This window comes from Lontra canadensis, unplaced genomic scaffold (assembly GCF_010015895.1).
Source record: "Lontra canadensis isolate GAN:19392208 unplaced genomic scaffold, GSC_riverotter_1.0 scaffold7, whole genome shotgun sequence".
NCBI classification, from domain to species: domain Eukaryota; kingdom Metazoa; phylum Chordata; class Mammalia; order Carnivora; family Mustelidae; genus Lontra; species Lontra canadensis.
The window spans coordinates 35,835,997-35,858,311 of NW_022631001.1; the positions used below are offsets into that span (position 1 = coordinate 35,835,997).

General features: G+C 46.1%; 1 protein-coding gene across 11 annotated transcripts in view; it reads left to right on the forward strand.

Moving 5' to 3' along the window:
• Window positions 1–22,072, forward strand: part of TEAD1 (TEA domain transcription factor 1) — a 253,414-nt gene extending 231,342 nt beyond the window's left edge. For all 11 annotated transcript variants that reach the window (XM_032853505.1, XM_032853506.1, XM_032853507.1 and 8 more), the window contains 3 exons: window positions 10,484–10,624; window positions 15,028–15,180; window positions 21,593–22,072. In XM_032853505.1, coding sequence (XP_032709396.1) covers window positions 10,484–10,624; window positions 15,028–15,180; window positions 21,593–21,706 — 408 coding nt within the window. In that variant the 3' untranslated portion in view covers window positions 21,707–22,072. The remainder of the gene's footprint in view (window positions 1–10,483; window positions 10,625–15,027; window positions 15,181–21,592) is intronic.
• Window positions 22,073–22,315: the final 243 nt, after the last annotated feature.

The window sequence follows — 22,315 nt, forward strand, 5'->3', positions numbered from 1 at the left end:
CATGTCCCATGCTGTCTTTGGGATACACAGATAATAAAAAAAAGTTTGTTGTTTATCTAAAAATCAAATGTCGCTGGGTGGCCGGAATTTTATCTGGTAACTCTACACCTGTTAACTGATCTGTTGTCATTCTACGTAGGACTTTTGCACAAGAACTCCAGACCAGAGAAAGGTCCTGTTTCCGACTCAGAAAGGGTGGGGTCTGGCGGGGGTGGGAACACCTGATGAAGTGATGTGTGCAGGGCCAGCTCAGCTGGGAGCCCCCATTGGCAAGAACTGCCCTGTGCAGCAGCTGCTTTGTACTTGGGGGCTGAGACCTTGGCTCTTTCTTCCCAGCTACCGTGTGACGTCACCAGTGGCAGTTACCTGAAGTTGTGTGGGTGATATTAATTGAATTTTTTTTTAAACGAATGCCGGTATTCATAGGAATTTGCAATGCAAACAGCCCGCCTTTCAGGCAGTGCATATTGTCATTAAAGCAAGCTTTTAAGATTCTTTGAAGTACTAAATGTTTATGAAATTCAAATAGGGGTGCCAATCTGCACAATAAAGGGGCTCTTGGTGTTTTTTTTTTTTAATCTTCTGTTTTGCAGATGTAAATATGTGCCATAATTAGTGGAAAGTAACTTGAAGAGCGAGGCTGAGTTTATTCCCATTCTTATTTAAAACAGCTGTGGCAAGAGCCCTCCAGCTGCTGTCCCGTTGTGCTGGGCAAGGGCACAATGGTCGGAAGTGAACGCATTCAAGGACTTGCTTCCTCACTCTTCCCCAGTGCAGATTGCCTTGTTGAGTTGTCCCATGGTCATCCAGCGAAACCCCTCACCCCAGTCGTCTGATGCCAGGGGGGCTGGCTTCAGGTGTCTGGGCCGGGGGCAGGGGGAGATGCATGCAAATGAGTCCCGGCCGGAAGGTTTGGAACAGCCAGAGTCCTCCAGCCCCCCACCCCCACCCCCAAGCACTGCCTCCCGGGCTACGTCTGCCCGCCGGCTTACTGCCCAGTGCGGAGCGATTGTCCTTTGGAGCCTGCGGGAGCAGCTGCAGGCCCACGTGGTGCCCTGCCTGGCCGAGCCTAGCCATGTGGCAGGCCTGGACGGCCGCCCACAACAGGGCCCAGCTCCCAGTGCCGCCTGCCAAGGAGCCAGATGCTGCCATTGGAAAAAATTGCTTCACAATTTGAAATCTTGGTCCTTTGATCATAGCTCAGAGAGGATGAAGAGGAGAGGTTCAAAGTGGTGGTTTGAAAATGCCAGCGTCTCCTTGCATCCATCAGTGCCTATTAGACTGTCTTTTGTATGGGACAGTCCTCTTGATGTTTTCATTTCTGCAGCCAAGCCATTCCCACCCAGCTCCTCCAAGCCCTCGGGGTGGAGGGAGGCCTGCGTGGGAAGGGAGTGTCCAGCTGCCTCCTCTTTCCCCAACTCGGTGCCCCCTGCCTACCTTCTCCTCTCCCTGTGGGGTTATCTGCTGACTCTCCAGGCTAGCAGGCTTTCTCCCTCGGAAGCCTGTGGCAGAGTGTCTGTCAACAGCCCAGCACTGATTCTGCGTGAGCCGCGCACTTGAGTTCTTGGCTTGGCAGCTGGAGCGCTCCTGGCGGGGTCCTTCAGCCTCCTGGAGCCCGGTTTCCAGAGCTCTGGGCCTCTGCAGGAACCACCCCCCTGGCCGACCTCCCCTCTGAGGACTCTGCATCCTGCTTAACAGGGCTCGGCCTCATTTTTCCTCACCCATGAAATGGGAAGGATCATTTCTTTAAAGTATATTGCTTTTTTATTTCAAATTCCAGAAACGCAAAATTAAGCAGTGGAACAGACACAGGAATAAACGGGCCAATGGAATGAGAGGTAATAGAGGAAAAACGGATCCAGAGTCTTTCCTGGTCACTTACATGTTTTCGCTGCATTTAATGAGTGTGAGACAAGGAAGATCGAGGGAAAGTTTTGGGAAGAACTGATGTTTCTTTTTCTTGTTGTTGTTCTTGGTTCTTTGCTGTCTGATGCAGTCCTCTTTCTCTGCCTGGCACTGGGACCGCTTCTACTTTGACCTTGTATTGCTTTCCAGGACTTGCCCACAAGTAGACCCTGAAGCCTTTAATTGATTCAACACACATGTATTAACGATTGCCTTTTTTTAATTTCCAGAAAGAATTCTGTAACCTCTCTAATCATCTCTTTGTGGGAAAGATGGTAATTTTTGCTAGTTGGAAAAGTTATACACAAAACTTAAGACTGATCATAATAAACTCACAGATGAGGAAAAGTGCTGATTTTGTTCTTTGGAATAAGCCGCCCTTGTAGCTGTTTGCACACCTTGATCCTTGTGGACTGAGGCTTGGATGGGCTCTGCGGACACTGTTTTTGTTGATTATGAACCACCAATCTTATGGGGTCACACCTCTGTCCATGTGACTCGGGGCTCTTTTCGTATCCTGGGGTGCGTTTTAAATCACCCCGTTACTAGGAGCAGCTGTCAGCATTGTTCCCAGCTAGCACTGTGTCTCCTGTGTGTGATCTCTTCCCATCATCCTGGTGGCTTCTCGAAACAGGTCTCATCTGTACATAAAGAGAAAGAGAGATTCTAGGAACTCACTCCTGTCCGTGTGGTCGGTCAAAGGACTGGGAGACAATAAGGACAGACGAAAAGTCAGAATACACAAATACCCGGCCTAGCTAGAAGGGAGGTCTGAAATCAGGATGGGGTTTAGTCAAGAGAAATGTAGAACTTGAATCCTTGTTGGTGAGAAAGGGAAGAGGACAGGTAAGAGTAAGGGGGAAATGAATGAAAATTGCGAGTTGTCCAACAGAGGTATACTGGGGTCTGTGTGATTCCAGAAGGCAGAGCTCTAGGTGCAAATTACAGGGGAAGCCAGTTGCAACTTGAGGGGTGTGGTAACAGAGTCCCAACCACGATCTTGGCCGCCAGATCTCTGACTATGCCACGTTGCATAGGGGCCCGGGAGAGAAGACAATGGACAGCCAGAGAAGGACCCAGCCTCGTGTTACAGGCTTTGAAAATGGGGGAAGGGGCCCAGAGAGAAGGAATGTGTGTGACCTCCAGACCCCCCACCCCACCAAGCTTCCAGAGAGTCTCACAGCACTCCCAGGACCCTGACCTCAACCTGGGCAGACCAGTGTCAAAGCCTCTCCCGCACCAGGTGTAAGATCATCAGTTTGTGTTGTTTTTAAGTCACTTAATTTGTGGTCCTTCGTTAAAGCAGTCGATAGAAAACTAATACGACAGGAGAAGGAGCTTAACACGTCTGCCTGGCACATAGTAGTTTCTTAAAGCCGTGGTTTTCCTGTATCTAAAGATACTTAGCCTGAAGGCAGCACAAGTCAGTATGCTGTATAGAAAGGATTCCTGCATCTGGTAGTAGGTAGTAGAACGAGCTGGCTTCTAAACCCAGTCCATATATAGGGTCTTTGTTCTAAGGCAGAATGGGCCAAGACTGCTTGGAGGGGACTGTTTGGACTCCCCGTCCCCAGCCACGTTTGCGTGTGTGTGTGTGTGTGCGTGTGTGTGTTTAACACTTCAGAGCCTGGCCCATTACCATTTTAGGCTGTCTGGTCCCCAAAGGAAAGGACAGGATACGGTTTGAATTTGGGACTTGTTGGGAAGATAAGTTTGCTGGGTTTTGCTGTCTCTTGGATTTTTATATTAATTTACTTTTAGAAACTAGCCTGTGGTCAGATAAAAGCTGATGAGGAAGAAATAGTTTGTATCTCTGATACCAGTACATTCCTTCTTACTTTCTTGCCTTCAGAACTATATGAAAGAGGTTTGTCCTGAGTTTTCAGTGGGGGGAAATGAGTCCAGAGTGGGGGTAATGAACTCGGTGCAAATCTCAGGCTCATCACAGAGTTTGCCTCCTTTGTTGTTGAGTCAGCGCTGGCAGTTCTTCCTTTCATATTACCTTTGCTCCATGGGAGCTCAGAGAATGCATTTCTTTCTGGGATGATCGTAACATCCTCAGCTGACAGATCTTTCCCATCAATACCTCCTCCTAGAAAATTCCCGGAGAACAGCTGTGATACGGTTGGATGGCCACATGATTTTTTTTCCCTGTTCAAGAGTAATTTCCAAGCAGTTGTAGTAGCAAATTGGTTATTTACTGTCCGTTGAGAAGCCTTTTTAAAAACTAACCTGTTAAATTTATACTAATAATTAAAGTTTCTCAACTGTTAAGAAAATAAGATAATGCAAGAACTCTCTGTTCGTCTTATCAAAATGGGAGCTAAAATGTGCATGGTCTTCATGCACCAGCCCTTCCACTCCGGGGAACACCCAGCAGAACTGCATACACATGTGTATCAGAAGTCAATGCAAGGACGTACGGAATGGCACTCTTTTGGGGGTGGGGGCAAAGGGAGGGGGGAGATTGGAAGCAACCTCCGCCCCCAGCGTGGAGCCTAATACAGGGCTTGATCTCACGATCTTGAGATCATGACCTGAGCCAAAACCAAGAGTCAGACGCTCAACCGACTGAGCCACCCAGGAGCCCCTACAGAGTAGCATTCTTCATGATTGGTCTGATTTGGATACATCCCTAGTGCCCATCGGTAGTAGAATGCATAGATCCTGGTATTCTTAAGTCAGTGAGTGGAACACTCTTCCGTAACGGGTGAAGGACCTACTTACAGCAGCGTAGGCAAATCTTCACGCTACAACGCTGAGCATGTGAAACCAAAGACAAAGGAGTCCATACTCCGTGATTCCATTGATTTTACGTTCAAAACACTGGACAGAACTAACGTACAATGTTTAGCCTCAGGATCACCCCAGGGAGGTATGGGGGTGACCAAACGGGAAGAGAGCCTAGGTGGGAGGGCTTCTCTTCTTTTTTGTCATCTGGGCGCTGGTTACATGGGTGTGTTCACTTTATGAATATTAATCGAATTGCAAACTTACGGGCTGTGCATTTCTCTAAACGCATGTCATATAATTTAACATAAAAGAAAATTAACTTCCATAACTTCAGAACTCATCATTTGTTGCGCTAATTTCTGAGCAGGTGCTCGTAATGTGTACATTTTAATTGCTTCATTTTTTAAAAAAGATTTATTTATTTGACAGAGATCACAAGTAGGCAGGGGGGCGGGGAGAGCAGCCTCCCTGCTGAGCAGAGAGCCTGGTGCGTGGCTCGATCCCAGGACCTGAGACCATGACCTGAGCTGAAAGCAGAGGCTTAACCCACTGAGCCACCCAGGCACCCCTCATCGCTTCATTTTTGATACTTCCTGTCATTAAAACCACAGGTCATCCATTCCCATTTAAGACTAATGAAAATGATTTGGGGAATTCTAAGGGACAGTAGTGAACTGAAGGTAAGACGGTGGCGATGGTCTGCCCGGTGCAGGCAGTAAGGACGTCCATGGTTCTTAGAAAAGTTTGGACAGCAAAGCCATCTAAAAATCATTCTCATTTTTATTATCACCACAGGCCCACAGTTCTAGACAATGCCATTGACAAAATCCTCCTGAAAAGAAAAGATCTTGTTGACCCGAGTCCTGAACAGTTGAAGTTAACATTTTTATTTCATATATGCACATATATCTGCTTCAGATTAGCACACTTCTGTTCCTTAGCCACTATGTGTGTTACTCTTCAAGAACACACGTGGGCTTGGCCTTGGGTCTGTTCCTGGAATCCCGGGAGCTGCAGCCCCTGAACTTCCCGCGGTTAAACAGTACATGGGGGGATCTGCCGTGGTGGCCCCGTCATTAGGAAGATGGGAAAACAGAGCTTAGGTTACTGCAGTCCTGTCATTCTATTACCACTTTGGGAGTTTTTGTGTTTAAAGTTCAAAACCATGAAATAGAGCGCTGGTTATTACTGTACATAATTTTGTCGAATAGGGAAAAGAAGGTCTTAAAAATGAATCCAGTCTCATGGTGTCTACACACTGTGCCACTGCCATGGGACAGCTGCTTTGGCCACGTCACTGAGGCCTGGAAACCCAGAGGGATGGGAGCGTGGGAGGCTGGACATTTCCAGCGATTGCGCTAACATCACTTTACGGCGAATGCCATTCCTAAACTTCATTCACGTTTTCCAATTGTGTAGAAGATTGGATGATTTTGTCTGTTTACTTCCATGCTTGCTTCAGATTTTAAGTGTCTGAGTTAGTTGTCGTTGGTCGTAACACCGAAGTGAAGAAAGTAAAAAATGGAGCATTTGAACAAAGGGTGGAAAAGAAAGCGCTGTGCCTAGGGACCTGAGGCGCCGTTCTGAAGAAACCTCCCTCCTGGTTCTATTACTGATGCAAGTGGGGCTGGATTAGTTGAAAAGAAATAACCTGTTCTGTGGCCTCCCCTGCTGACCCCTCATCCCATGCTCCTTCCCACCCCCCTCACACCAAAAACACCAGACTGCTTTTGACTGGTTACCAGGCTTGCAAAACAACTTGGTTGTGTCAAAAATAGTAAGTTTGTTAGGGACACCTGGGTGGCTCAGTCGGTTAAGCATCTGCCTTTGGCTCAGGTCATGATCCTGGGGTCTTGGGATCGAGTCCTGCATCAGGCTTCTTGCTCAGCGGGGAGCCTGCTTCTCCCTCTGCCTGCCATTCCCCCACTTGTGTGCGTGCGCTCTCTCTGACAAATGAATGAATAAAAATCTTAAAAAAAAAAAAAATGAGAGGCACCTGCGTGGCTCAGTGGGTTAAGCCTCTGACTTCGGCTCGGGTCATGATCTCAGGGTCCTGGGATCGAGCCCCAAATCGGGCTCTCTGCTCAGCAGGGAGCCTGCTTCTGCCTCCATTGCCTCTCTGCCTACTTAGGCTCTCTCGCTCTCTCTGTCAAATAAATAAATAAAATCTTTAAAAATAAGTAAATAAGATTAAAAAAATAAATAAATAAATAAATAATGAGTTTGTTTAAATAGTCACTGTTTGTTTATGGCCTTCTAAAGCCCTTTCAATGCTGGCAACTTTTTAAGTTTGAAAGAAAGGGAAAGGAATTTCTAGTGTACCTTTCCTGCTGCACCTAAACTCACTATTGCATCCGTGTTGAGAAGCACCAAAATGTTCATCAGTAGAACATGTAGGAATTATTTGAGGGTGCATCTGTGTCATGGGAGGGTATACAGCCACTAAAATGTGGAGCTGCCTACGTTTTTAAATGGCTTTTCTTTTTAAAACTGATATTCCATATCAGTTCTGTATGAGTTCTGGGATGTAGCTATATATATATATAGAGAGAGAGAGAGAGAGAGATTTATTTATATTTATATATTATATTTTAAAGCAAGGTTTCAGAGAGTACTTTTTGTGCAAAAAAAGAGGGGATCTGTTATGCTTATATGTATAAATGCTAACAAACTCCTAAAGGGCACTTGGGAGACAGTTAACACGGGTCACCAGTAGGGAGGTTAGCAAGTTTGGGAGTACAAATAAAATGTACACTCTTTTCCAGTTTGCCTTTTTTTTTTTTTTGCTTACCACGTGTGTGCTCTTGGTTTTTTAAGAAAATAAAAACAAAAACTTATTGGCACAAGCTATACCGGAATTATACGAGCATAAATCTCACTCCTGAAAAGTACCTGAGCTGTTTCTCAGAGCCTGTGTTGCCAGCTGGTGGTGGAATGAAGCAGAAAAAGTGGTTCTTTTTTTAAAGATTTTATTGATTTATTTGGCAGACAGAGATCACAAGTAGGCAGAGAGGCAGGCAGAGAGAGGGAAGCAGGCTCCCCGCTGAGCAGAGAGCCCGATGTGGGGCTCGATCCCAGGACCCTGAGATTATGACCTGAGCCGAAGGCAGAGGCTTAACCCACTGAGCCACCCAGGCACCCCCAAAACAGTGGTTCTTGAAAGCCTACTCTCTTTTTTTTTCTAAGATTTATTTCTTAGAGAGGAGCTGAGGGTGGGGCGGAGCTCAGAGAGAGACAAGAGAGAGACTCTTAAGCAAACTCAGCGCTGAGCACAGAGCCTAACACAGGGCTCAGTGCCATGACCCTGAGCTCACCAGCGGAGCTGAAACCGAGTCGGATGCTTCACTGACTCCGCCACCCCGGGCGCCCATTGAAGGTCCACCCCCAGTACATGCCCGGTGGCGGCTGCCCTGGAAAGTTGGGTGTGATGCTGGGTCAGAGCTCCTGGGTGCTGAGGACCCATGGTGACTTTCTCCCCTGGCGGCTGGGGCTCAGCAGACCCCAGGGAGCACAGGTGCAGACCGCAGTCAGGCTCGGACTCACCACTGCTTGCTACTCTGCTCTTCGTGGAGCTGACCTCAAACCCTTGAATGTGAGAAACATGTCCACCTGGGTATTTATATTTATTTAGAATTTGTGCTCCATATAATTCCCAAAGGCAGAATGTCAGGGAGTGTTACTACCTTTACGGGCAATAGAAAAGTGGACAAGGACAAGTAAAAGCAGATCATAATCCAGTAAAAGGAGCCCTACACTGGTTGTTAGTAGCTATTAGAAATACCTTGGGATAGGTAATTACTGTAGTTGGGCACTGAATTTAGCTTTGAATTTCTTGGCATGAAGGGAAAAAGGGGGAATATAAAGCCTATGGTTCTTTTTATTTGAAGCCAGAAAATACGAAGTTTTGCCTCGGGAAAGGGACATTTTCTTGATACTCAATTCAAGAAGGAAATTCAGATGTAGACCCTTATTACAGATACATCTAGGATGACTCAGGCCTACCTAGTGGCTAGTGCACGGCAAGGTTTTAAGATCAGCTGGTGGAATGTTCCAGACAATTGTGCGGCAGGTCCCCCGTCCCTCTCCAGTCCCCATAGTCCTTGTCCAGACTGCACCGTCAACCTTCTGATCTGTCCCTTGCCTGTGCTTTCACTCTTTCAGAGTCGTCTCCGTGCCGTGCCCACAGTTCCTCTTAGGAACGCAGATCCAGCCATAACCTGTCACTGGGTCCCTCCTGTGCACTTAAAGCTCCTTGGTTTTAGGATCTAAGACCCAAACCCTCCTACCACCCTCTCTCCCCGCTCCCTCGATCCCAACCTTTTCTTGGCCTGGTTTCTAGTTATGTGCCCTTTGTGCACACTCAGGGCACATCCACCTGCCCCGGTCAGTGCTTCTTCCTTTGGATCTGAGCTGCCTCATCCTTGGAAACTACCTGAACCCTGAGGTTGGTTCTCGTGGCCCTCTGTGCCTCTTTCAGGATAGCTCGTCCAAATGGTGATGTCTTCCCCACTCAATTGCAAGCCTTCGGCAGTAAGGACCGGCCCAGGTCTTGCTCAGTCTGGGACCCCCGGCCCCATACCAGTGCCTCGTGGGGAAGAGCAGATCAGGAGGTACTGGAGAGGAGGGAACCATCCATCAGTGGTCTGGCCACTGCTGTGGCCTCCCAGCCTCCCTCTGCAGTGGACACTACACCACATTGAGACGTCTGCCCCTGAAACACAGCTCCGATCACATCACCTCCTTGTGCCAGAACTTTCTAAGGGTCCCTACTTCCTGCAGCATGCGATCCACACCCCTTTTTCAGCCCTTCATAACTCGAGTCTTGGCTGCATTTCCAAACTCACTTTTCCCAGTGGCCTTAGTCCTTGCAGAAGGAGGCACCCGAGGTCCCTTCTGCCCCCAGTGTCTCCTCAACCCATCTCTGCACATCATAACCATCCCATAAGCGATACCCCTGGCTAAAAGTCATGCCTTCCATTGTCTGGACTCTGAGCACCTTTGATGTGGTACTGTTTCTGTCTCTTACAGCTGTTTTATGTGCACAGCTCCTGTCTGTAGTTCTGTATAGTGTCTAGCATGAACCTCACATAGTAGGTAATCATCAAATACCTTAAATGAGTGGGAAATAGTAATTATTTAGCATCTTTATAAACCAGTTTTTTCTAGGAGCCATTTCCCTTCTGGATGCTGTAATTTGTAATAAAGTTTGTTTTCACATCTATTAATAAGTGGCCAGTCAGCTATAGATCTGTTCTTTTAAATATATGTACAGATTAGGGTGCCTGGGGGGCCCAGTCAGGTAAGCGTCCGACTCTTGATTTCGGCTCAGGTCGTGATCTCAGGGTCCTGGGATTGAACCTAGTGTCAGGCTCTGTGCTTATCTCGGAGTCTGCTTGAGATTCTCTCCCCCTCCCTCCACTATTCTCCCCCACCCTCTCAAATAAATAAATAAATAAATAAACAAAATCTTTAAGTATATCTGCAGATTAGTGACTGTGAAGTCCATTCTGCACTCCTTTCTGCACACATCTCAGAGGCCTCACGGATCTTTATAACAAGGATACAGTACTAGTCTACACTGAACACAAGAAAGCAAATTGAAATAGATGTGTGTCGCTTGGCCTTTGTGCCAGGGCGACTGCTGGAGTTAGCAAGCTCTTCAAACACTGACCCAGCAGGCCATGGAACTTGTTTCTGGATGAGCGTCACTTCCCCACCTCCTCGAGCCACACCCACCCTCCACTCAGCCCAAGTGGTCAGAGGTCTCCCAGCCTTCCGGTCCCCGGTCCTGCTTATTGCCATGCCTCTGGCCATGAGAGGATAACCTCCGTTTCCTTCCCAACAGGCCGACCTAAACTGCAGTATTCAGGACGATGCCGGGGCTTTTTACGGTGTAACCAGTCAGTATGAGAGTTCTGAAAATATGACAGTCACCTGTTCCACCAAAGTGTGCTCCTTTGGGAAGCAAGTAGTAGAAAAAGTAGAGGTAAGTAGGCATCTGTCCAGCGGAATCTTCATTCAAGGGCAGACTGTTGCCTTCCTGTCGGCTTGACATTGGGGCGGAGAGTTTTACTTCCTCTGGCATCTGCTCCTCTCCCTTTCTCCCACCTCTTTCCCCTGTTACCTCTAAAAAGACAGAACGATCTGAAAGCACCTGGAAGAAGATAGGGAGAGGAAGGTCTACCCCAGCCCTCCCTGACCGCGGTTACCCGCCTTGTGTGGCCAGCAGCATTCAGTCCCCCCCCCCCCGAGGTGTTGTGGGGTGTGGGGGCAGTGTGGAAGCGGGGCAGACAGGCCCTGCCATCCATTGGATGGTGTCCTTCCCACCCCAGGTCCAAGGGCACTTCTAGATATTGTAGGTTACAACCGGGGTGGAATTCAGCTGATAAGCCACCTGCCTTCTGTAAAGCTCAGACATCTCACATGGTGGTGGTGCTTTTGCCCTTTCCACTCCTTTAATCCTTTTAAACAGATGACAGCACATACTGGGGTCAAATACCTGTTTACAGCTTTTTATATTTCATGGCCTCCCTCCCTGTCAAAAAAGTGTGTTTTTTTTTTTGTTTTTTTTTTTTTTACCAGGGCGGTTGCTTTGTGTGACTGATGTCTTACAGTTGACATTCCATGTAAAGTTGAATTTTTCAGTGTCTTCTGCCCGTCCTCTAGTCAGTCCATGTGCAGCAAGCAGCTTTGGTTCACGGTGGTCCTGGAGCTCGCAGGTCCCAGAGCCTAGGCTCAGTGTGGCAGACTTCATGCCAGGGCATGGGAGAGAGCAGAGGCGATGGGCAGGAGAGCGGGAGCGAGCATGAGGGCGTTAAGACTTGGGGCCGAACAGTGAGGACCTGGGATGTCGTGGCCCTTGTAGCTTCCTGAGCACAGACTGGGCCTCCCTAGAATGGTGTTGAGGGGGTGACAGTGAGCCAGAGAGGATAGAAGAGAGTTGACTAGATGGTTGACGGGACCCGAGGCATCCTGGGCTTCCACTGAAATGGTAGCAGAGGGAATCCAGTAAGATATTCTGAATAGAACTTAGAAACTCACTGGATATTAAAAACCCACAAGGAGGAAGAGTCAGAGGTCCCACGTTTTGTGTTTGCAAGGACAGTGCTGCCACCAACAGAGATAAGAAAGGAGGGTCCTCAGGAGCACACAATCGGGATGATTCCAGATGCAAGATGAGAGTTTGGAAGACAGGTGAAGCCTGAGAATACTGATGGGAAATCCTGAGCGTTCAGGATCACTGAGACTTTGGAAATGGAGAACTAGGTGCAGAGAGCAAATAGCAGCAGAGAATAAGGGTTTCAATTTGGGGAGCAGTAGCCGGCCCTGGAGTGAGCAAAAAGGGAGACAGCGGCAGAGGACAAAAATGGGTGTGAGAGGAGGGGAGCCAGCTCAGTGCATGTCTGGGAAGCCCAAGGAGGGGGTAGGCAAGAAGGTGGCCATGTAATCATTGACAGGCTCGTGAGGCCTGCAGCCCAGATGACCTCCCAGATCCTTGGAGGAGGAGGGAGCACAGTTACCACTCAGTGGTTGGGAATGTAGAATTTTCCAGGTCGGCATGGCTGCTGGGTAGCCCCACTGTCAGGCCTCACCTGAGCTGGACCTCCTGCCTGGACAAGACAAACCGGACAAGTGACTCAGTGTCCCAGATTCTAAACTCTTCTCCCCGCCCCCGTCGTGTCCTCCAGTAACAGACCCAAAGTCTTCTGTAAGTTCAGGGAGCAGGCAAAGATTGCCTTTGGCTGATGAAGGCCCAGGAATTTTCATGGAGAAGGTGGTGTGAGTGTGGCAGGTGGAGTTTATAAGCTTTTAATTCACTTAGAATGTACTTCCCCGTTTGGTGTGAGATGGGCATCTGCTACCGTTTTCTTCCAAGTACACAAGCGTTTGTGTCAAAACCATTTATTACGTGATTCATTCTTTTCCCACTGAGTAGATCTGAGATCTGTGTCCTTTAAGTCACCGCACATCCCTGGAGCCATTCCTAAAGTCTCCCTGATTCCCCCTCTGTTTATCTCAACAGCGTCCCAGTGCCATGTTGATTTGATTACAGTGGCTTTATAGCACATTGCTCTGCAGGCTCAAGTCAATCTGGCTGTTGTTTTCCATATATTTTCTAGGCTAGTAAACAGCATTTCTTCTTCAAAAAAATGAGATCACTTAAAAAAAAAAAACAACAACAGTAAAGAAAACCGAAATCCTCGCTTGATCAATCTAGTACAATTGTACTAGATTTAGACATTATTTTGGGATAAATTGATACCAATACTAAATGTTTCCAGTTGAGAACCTATTTGCATTTCTATCTCATTTATCTTAATAAGATTTTATAGTTTTTACGTATAGGTTTATCCCTTTTTTGTTAAATGTATTCCTAAATAGTATATAATTCGTTAATGCAATTTCTTATTTCTGGGTTTTAATTACAAGAAGAGAGGAAAGCTCTTGGTTTTTGCTTATCTATGTTTTACCTGGCCATCTTGCCATATTCTCTTATTTATTATCTCCAGTAGTTTTTTCTCCCCTTGGATTCTTGGATTTTCTATGTGTATTTTCATAGCAGCAGCAAAAACAGAAGGCTTTATTTCATCTTCTCTTTTCCGATGTTTTTGCCACCTTTTCTGTTTTGCTTATTTTCTCACCTTCTTTCCATTTGCTAAAACCTCCAACATTGTCATAAAAAGAAGTAGGCCGGTGAGTGGTGACTGCTGCCCATAGAGTTGTTTCTGGTGTTTTACCATTTCGGGTTATATACGTTCACTGTTGGATTGTGTAAGTGGTCTTTATTTTGTATTTAGGTGCTTTCTTTCTCTTCCCGTTGTACCTAGGGTTTTTATTAGTAACAGCTGCAATATTTTATCAAATGCCTTTTCAGCATCTCTTACATGATTTTTCTCCAAGTTGTGGGCATCATGAGTTTGTACCCATCCCATGTAGGAGCCACCACAACATTCCTGAAGAAAGTCCTGCTTTGGACGCGGTGACTCTTCTCTTGGCTGTTCTACATAAGATTTTAGCATCTCCTAAGTGATACTAGGACACTCCTCTTTCTAATCTCTTTATGTCCCTTAGTTTCATAAAAAGAATTGGGACACCTGCCTATTTCTGCGGCCTGGCATTGTTTGCATAACAATAAGAGTAATTATTCTTTTAGATTTGCATAAAACTCAGCAGTGAAACAATTTGGTCTTTGTACCTTTCTCCGTGGTGAGTCTCTCAACAATTTTTTGGTCACCTCCACCATAAGGGACCTACTGGAGTTTTCTCCTTCGTGGTTCAATATTAGTAATTCATACTTTGCTGGGAAGTCATCCTCTCCTCTAGGCTTTATTGCCTTACAGTTACACGAGGTAACCTTTTACAGATCTTCCGATCTCTCCCGTAATTGTGGTTTTGTCTCTTTTCTCAGTTAAGCTTGTGAAGGCTTGATTTTGTTTTGACTTTTTAAAGAAACCAGTTTTTTAATTTATTCTGCCCACATTTTTTATCTCTGTTAACATCTATTTGAGCTTTTATCTTTATTAATTTCCTATTCCTGGTTTCCTTTGGTTTCTTTGTGGCTTGGGTTTATTTTGTGGGTTTTTTGTTGTTGTTTCTTTTTTTTTTTTAATTTCAGACATGGTTTAGTTCTATAATTTTTTTACCTTTAATTGTGAACTCATGAAACTGCTTCGTTAAGTTTCCTCCAAGTAGAGCTTCATCAGGTCCCCTAAGTTTTGATGTCAAGTGTTTCCCTTTTCATTACTTTTGAGATAGTTTGTAATTTCCTTTTTAATTCTTCTTTGATCCAAGACTGTCTAGGGATGTGTCTCTTATTTCTGAGTGTTTCCGTGGGATCTTCCATACCCGTATTTTCTTTCTTTTCCATGTTTATTAAAAACATAAATCACTCACAGTCAAGAGTTCGTGATCAGTGTGAAGTAGTTTTTCCTGAGGTAGAGAAATTAGCTGCCAAAGTCGTTGGTCTGTGAGGCCTTATAACAGTGGGGGAGGATTTTCTCTGGGCTCTTTGAAGAGTTGTAATTGGCTGGGCCTTGCTCCCCCAGATTTCCAGGCAGAAAATCACTAAGTAGGTGATTATATTTCTTTCTGACCTTTGCTTTCTTTTCTTTCTGACCTAGACAACCCTTCTCTAAAGCTATCCTGTTTCCACTGTTTTTTGTTTTTTTTTCAAGTTCCCAGAAAAGTAATGGATTTCTGAGTATGGCATTAAGTTTGGAGATAGGATTTCTTTTAAAATAAGTACACTGTGTAACTAGTACAACAGCATCTAGCAGATGACTTCTGTTGAAAAAGGAAAAGAAAAATGCTTTTGAAGGCAGCAACAGCGTTTTCATGTATCTTGAAGTCCAAAGTGTAAACGTGCTCAACTCCTTTCTCCCCTCACAGACGGAGTATGCAAGGTTTGAGAACGGCCGATTTGTGTACCGAATAAACCGGTCCCCAATGTGTGAATATATGATCAACTTCATCCACAAGCTCAAACACTTACCAGAGAAATACATGATGAACAGTGTTTTGGAAAACTTCACGATCTTATTGGTAACTGTTTTGCCTCTTTCTTCTTGTGGCTGATGCAGTCCGACGCGGGAGGGGAAGGGGGCAGGAAGGTGGAGGGGTGTAGGGGTGCTGAGCAGGCTGTGGGATGGTCACCATTTGAATCCACAGCACCCAGGGCAAAAGCTCGGGCTCTGCTTGGGCTCAAGTCTCTAGAAGAGACAGGGTCTCATCTGGCGAGGCTCATAAGCTCTTTGAAGCTCAGGAAAACTGGAATTCAGGTGGGTCAGTTCAGCTGCACGTTAGAAAGGCATGGGGAAATTCTTAAAATACTTTAAAACTTTTAAAAGCCTGACACCAAGGCTGCATCCTAGATCGACGAAATCAGGACCTCTGAGGAGAGAAGCCGAGCGTGAATACTTACCGTTCTCTAGGTCATTCCAGTGTCAGCCCCGCGTGAGTCCCAGCCGCCGAGTAGGCAGATTGCAGATGAGACAAAAACTGAGTCAGTGGGTTCGTACTTCAAATACACCTTGACTCATTTCACCAAGGATTGCAAGGCCCTATAAGAAGTAATGCGCACTATGATCGCAAAATACAAACCCTTGGCACCACAAGAAATGGAAATTAGAATGTCATGACCGGAAAATAGTCCCCATAGGCTGAAGAGTATGGTCAAAGCTTGGACAGCTAAAGGGAAAGTAAAAGCAGTGGTTGGTGTCCAGAGTCCATGATGGGAGAAGTTTCCTGTGCCCCTGGTCAGTGCTGGAGAGTAAGGGAGGATCCCCTCATGTTTAACTTTAAAACAAATTTCTCATCGGGGCTCCATTTGGATACTTGGGAAGAAGGTGATAAGAACAGCAATGTCCTCAAAAATCTGCCTACAAAATATGCAGTAAGGGGTTTTATTAGGCTCATTTTTGAAAAAAAAATTAATATTCCTTGACTTAAGTGAAGGAAAAATTCCAAAACAAAACTTAGAAACAGGATTGCTCAAAGGGGCACAAGACAGTATCACGGTCACATACTCAGCCCTCTGAAGCCCTGCTTTGTTACGCTGTTACTAGGATTAAGAACTAGAATACTTAGAGCAGAAGTTCTTTACCCAGAGGTTTTGGACCCATGGCGACTAGAGTTCACCATCAGTGGTGTGCTACTTTTAAAAAAAAACAAGCAAAAAAAAAAACCCCAACTATCCCCACCACCCCCCAAACCCTGATTTATTAGCATTTGCCCATTTCCGTGGTATAAATACATCCTCCATGGTCAATTTCGAGGTACCAGTGGGCTGTCCGGCTCATAAAATTCCTTCGTATTTAACTTTCCAGAGCCAGAGGGACCCAGTTTCCTCACAACAGTATAAAAACTGAATAAACAAAACTTAAAAAAATTAAAATCCTAATGCATATCAGATTCACACAGGAAGCTTTTTTTTTTTTTTTTTAAGATTTTATTTATTTGTCAGAGAGAGCACAAGCAGGCAAAGTGGCAGGCAGAGGCAGAGAGAGAAGCAGGTTTCCCACTGAGCAGAGAGCCCGATGTGGGACTCGATCCCAGGACCCTGGGATCCTGACCTGAGCCGAAGGCAGCGGCTTAACTGACTGAGCCACCCAGGTATCCCCACACAGGAAGCTTTTAAAACTTCGGGGGAGGCGGGTAGGGCCCACCCAGCATGGCCATTGTTTTATTTTAATGGCTCCCCAGGTAGTTGAGACCTGCGGCTCAGGGGGATGGCAGTGAGCTGCGGGGAGTCTCAAGTCCACAGACGCGTGATGGGCATACAGTTGGCTGACAGATAATTGTGCTTGTAATTTTCATTTATTCCTGAGAGAGAATCCCGGTGGATTCTCTGGCATGTCCATAGGAGACTAGCAATCTGGGGGGAAACTTTGGAAAACCTGTTCTTTACCAAGAACAGGTTATTGTTTAGTTAGTTAGTATTGTTTACCAAGAATGTTATTGATTAGTATCCTGTTCTATAATGGTTGTTAGTGAAAACGGAGCAGATCCTGGTTTGGGGTGCTGGCGGGTCCCTGACCTACGGCTGGTTTCTGTTGCTAGTTAGGAACAGGGGACTTTGTGCTCAGATGGGCAGAAGGTGAGTGTGTCGTACCTTGGTGTGGACAGTTAATAGCCTTAGGAATTCACCCAAACTCTCTGAGTGAATGGCCAGCCCATCCCTCTTGGAAGCAGTCTGAGCTGTCCTTACAAACCAGTTCTGAGTCTGTGTCAGCATTTTAAGGACTATGCCCTCCATCCCTACCCCTGCCTCACAGAGCACAGCTGAGGAAAAGAAGGCCGGGAAGAAATTGAAAGCATCTGTTTAGCCACAAAATCCATGAGACCAAATCAGTAGTTCTCCTTGAACATGTGACTTCAAGCAGCCTGGCTATCCAGAGAGAGCATTACTTTAATTCCAGAATTTATCATTAAGCAACTAGAAAAATTCCTTTGCTGTGATGAATTAGTAGCTCTCAGTAAATATTTGCTAGAAATTTAGCATTTAGAAAAGCTGAAATTATACCAGCACTCCTGGATTATGGAATGAAATCAACTCATTGAGAAAGGAAAGAGAGTTCTTTTCAGCTCTTCCTCGGGGGCGGCAGGGGGAGATGTAGGAACACAGCCAGGATGACAGCTGCTGGACGTAGTTGCAGGCATTTTACTAGGTATTGGATTACAAAGCCTGTGTCAGCAAGACCAGTTCCAGACCCTGCTGGCCGGTGAGCTAAAGTCTTTGATTTCAACAGGATGATACAGAAATTGAGGTGAACCTGTAAATGCAGAGCCTGAGTGACAATATCCAGACAGACTGAAGGAAGACTGTCACCGAATTACAGGCCAAGTGTTCCCGTTGTCTTTGGAATTGCATTCACACACACATACATACAGGTTGCTAGAAACATTTTTTTCTTTCCTCCTTTTGAATCTTAATCATGAAGTCTAGGACATATTCAGGGCACCTGGCTGGCTCAGTCGGTAGAGCAGGGAACTCTTGGTCTCAGGGTCACGAGTTCGAGCCTCGTGCTGGGCCTGGAGGCTAAAAAAGATAAATAGAACATAGTCTTTCCTAGAGAGTTTGCAAGACGGTAAGGCAGATCATGGAGGCTCCAGGCACAGTGCTAAATCCTTTGTAAATGTGATATTATGAAATTCTCACTGCAGACTATGAGGTCATATTTATTCCCATTTTATGGGTAAGGAGTGTTAGGCCTCTCTGAGGTCACAGAGCTGGTGACAGACATAAACAAAGACTTAGAAGGATAGGAAAGCTACTTTGCGGCTATTTCATGATCACGCAGTCAGAAGACTGGGGTTTAAGATGCAGCTCTACTTAATGACATTGGTTTGGATAAGTCGCTGAACGTCTCTAAACTCAGTTCCCTCCTCCACTTATAAACAAAATGCTCTCGTCTAGATGCCCCACCTCAGAGGTTGTTGAGAATATTTGCTTTCATTCAGCTAAACTGTGGAGAGATTATAATCGCTGTCAGAGTGCAGTGCGGGCAAAACAGTGCCTATTCCAGAGCAAATCTTGGCCTGCTCCAGGGAAAGAGGCAGGTGAAGAAGTGGTTACAGTACATTCATACAGTGCTTGCCTGTGGTATCCTTGGGAAACAGACACCTGGGCGTACAGAGTATTGAATGGGGCGTCCTCAAGGCATGTAAACAGCTGGTGCTTAAGTTGCCTTGATGGGTAAACAGACATGTTTCAGATTTACCAAGAAAAGCGCTGTCTCATGGGTGTGTACTTACATGTCAGGGGCTGAGATGTAAACTAGATGGGGGTGGGGGACAGCCATCTTGGAAGCCCCTGAGGGAGGCAGGCGCTCCTCAAGCAATCGCAAAATGGATGTAAACCACATGGAGGCTGGTAGCTGGCAGAGGGCGGTACATGGTGTCCAGAGAGCGGATGCCAGGAGTATTTGACCTGAGGAGGGAGGTCAGAGAAGGCTTCCCTCAGGCAGAGATAGAGGAGGCATCCCTGCCAGATGACTGGGCAAAGAGGGTAGAGAAAAGTACCACAGGTGGGCAGACAGGTGGGAGGACTAGAAATAGGCTGGTGTGGCTGGTGTGGAAAAAGAGAGAGGAAAGCAAGGAGCAGGGAGCTGGCTGGGTAGGAGCAGCCAGATGGGGCCGGAGCTCCTGGGCCTTACTGGCTGGAGAGTTTGGAAGTTGAATACAGGCCCTGGGGGTTGTTAAGCAAGAGGGCATTCTTGTCAGAGTTGTATTGTTCACAGGGTCCTTGTGGCTGCTGTGTACCGGGAGTAGGAAGGGGCAGGGTGGCTCCTGTGGGGGAGGCCAGGTGCTTTGCTGGTACCCTGGGCCATGGCAGTGGTAGAGGGCATGGGATCAAGGACTGTTGCAGAGGTAAGAACAGCAGGATGTGGCATTTCTTATTTTATCTTTTTAAGGATTTTATTTATTTATTTGTAAGGGACACAGTGAGAGAGAAAACACAAGCAGGGGGAGTGGGAGAGGGAGAAGCAGGCTTTCTGCTAAGCAGGGAACCCGATGCAGGACTTGATCCCAGGACCCCAGGATCATGACCTGAGCTGAAGGCAGACGCTTAACTGACTGAGCCACCCAGGCGCCCCAAGGCATGGCATTTCTTTGCATATAAATAGGGACAGAGAGATTTCCAGGATGGAAGGCCTGCATGCTTAGAGTCTTCTATTTGTGAGGGAAGGGGCAGGAAGTAAGACTAGGAAGGAAGGAGGTGGGAACCAGTATTCAGTCAAATCTTTATTACCCAGGAAAAAAAAATGTCAATAATCTCTTACTTTATCCATTCATTTGTCTAGAGCAGCATGGCTTCATGGTTAGGGAAGAAGGTCTTCGAAGTCAGAGATACGTTTCTTCGGTGACAGTTGTGTACCCTTTGGGCCACTCCCTGGCCTCACTTGCTGTCAGAGGGAGGTGACCGGGCACCCACTCATGAAGTTGTGCTATTATACCAGACAGTGTGTGAAGCAGTTGGTACCGAGCGGGTGTACGCTACGTAGTTAATGTATGTTGACTATTATGTCGCTCTTCATTCCTACCACACTTTTTTTTTAAGATTTTTTTTTTTTTTTTTTATTTGACAGACAGAGATCACATGTAGGCAGAGAGGCAGGCAGAGAGAGACGAAGAAGCAGGCCCCCTGCTGAGCAGAGAGCCTGCTGTGGGGCTCAATCCCAGGACCCTGGGATCGTGACCTGAGCCAAAGGCAGAGGCTTTAACCCACTGAGCCACCCAGGCTCCCCCCTCCACACACATTTTTATTAAACAACTGTTTTGTGCCAAGCTAGTTACTAGGAAACACGGTCCCCGTTCTTCAGGAACTTAGAGCCCACTGAATGACATGGATGTTAAAAAAAAAAAACAACAAACAAACACAAATCTATGTGTACTTACAGACTGTACTGTGTGCCCTGATGGGACAGTTAAAAGTGTGTGAGTTTGTATTCTTCAGTCAGGGGCCATACACTCGGATGCCTTGAGAGTAAGGGAAATGGAATGGGTGAAGCGGCCCATAGTGCGGGGGCGGGGGGGAGTGACATGCTGGACTAGGCCCTCAGATTCACAGTGTTTGAAGACACTGAGCTGTCTTCAGACAAAACACACACACAACAGCATCACTGAAACTGTGGGGAAGTGGGCTAGATTTGCTTTTTTTGGAAAGTTCCTTCTGAGAACGGCTCTGGGAAGCAGGCAGGGTCCTGTGGGGAGGGGCCACAGGGACCTGGGTCAGATCTGGTCACTCAAGGGAAGAACGCAGGCTAAGGCCACGGGCACAAGGAGGAGAGAGCTGGAGTCCAGTGACTTGAACCAAGAGGGGAAGCAGATGAATGTTTCAGAGTACGTTTTGAAAGGTAAAGCCTGTGTGCATGGAAAGCGGGATCATTTGATGTGATTCTACTACTGTGCCTTACTCAGCGTCTAGGGTACTGAGTCCCAGCACAGCTGGTTAACAGTGCTGAGCTAGTATTCGTGGAGCTCGCATCTCTCGTGAGCTGTTGTGAAACAAATCTAGTAAAAGTTTAAAAATAAGATAGGAAGCAATTCCTAAGGTAAACGACTGTCTAGTGGGATAGAATTCTAGAAAATGGTCTTTGTTGTAAAGAAATCAACCCTCCTAAAAAACCCGAACTAATTCTTGTGGGCTCAAATTAGGGGTGAGACCCTGTCCATAAGGTATGTCTTATACATGGTAAATACATGGTAACTAAGTTCAGCTAGGATTCAGCTAGGATTCAAGTCAGATCCCTAATTATCCTGAGTTGATACTGGAGGGGGGCAGCATGAGGCTGGGACGTGTGCAGTAGTCTCCCTGCTGAACTTGAGGCCGTCCCTCTCCAAGCAAACCCTAGTTGCCATGGCACAGATGGACCGTGTTTGCTATGTGGGGGTTTTTCTCTCCCTCTATGTGTCTGTGTATATGTAAGTATATACTTTTTCTTTTTTTTAACAGGTGGTAACAAACAGGGATACACAAGAAACTCTCCTGTGCATGGCCTGTGTATTTGAAGTTTCAAATAGTGAACATGGAGCACAACATCATATTTACAGGCTTGTAAAGGACTGAACATGGTTATTTATATATATAGATATCTGTATATACACACACACACACATACGTGCACACACACACACACACTCTCCATTATTGAATGACTGACTGTAAACCTCACCACACAGGGGGGTGCCCTGGCCCTGAGGTCACCCTGACTTTTCTAAATCCTGTTTGAGTGAAGTCATTATTTTTTTTTTTTCATGTGTTCATCTATCATTGTAGCTGTGAAGTTCTGGTACAGTTGTAAAAAGAGAAATCTGAGTGGTTTCTATGTGTTCTTCACATCCGCAGCACACAATTCCTCGGGAAAGGTGAACCTTAAGAACCCGGGTCTCTGTCTGCAGAGACCTGTCTCTAATTGTGGTAGGAAAAAAAAAATTGAAACAGAACATTTGCCATGGGGCATTTACAGCCTTTATACAAATGTATTTAGTTCTGGTTTTGTTTTGTTTTTTTTCCAACATAAAATTCTTGTTTTAAGATACAAGTAAAATTAATCTTTAAATATAAATGTAAATTAGTACACAAAACTAAGAATCTTTAGACTTATCTTTGTAACTAATTAGGGTGGAAGTTATGAAAGAATGTAATTCACTAAATTATTTTTTAAATGAAACTTTT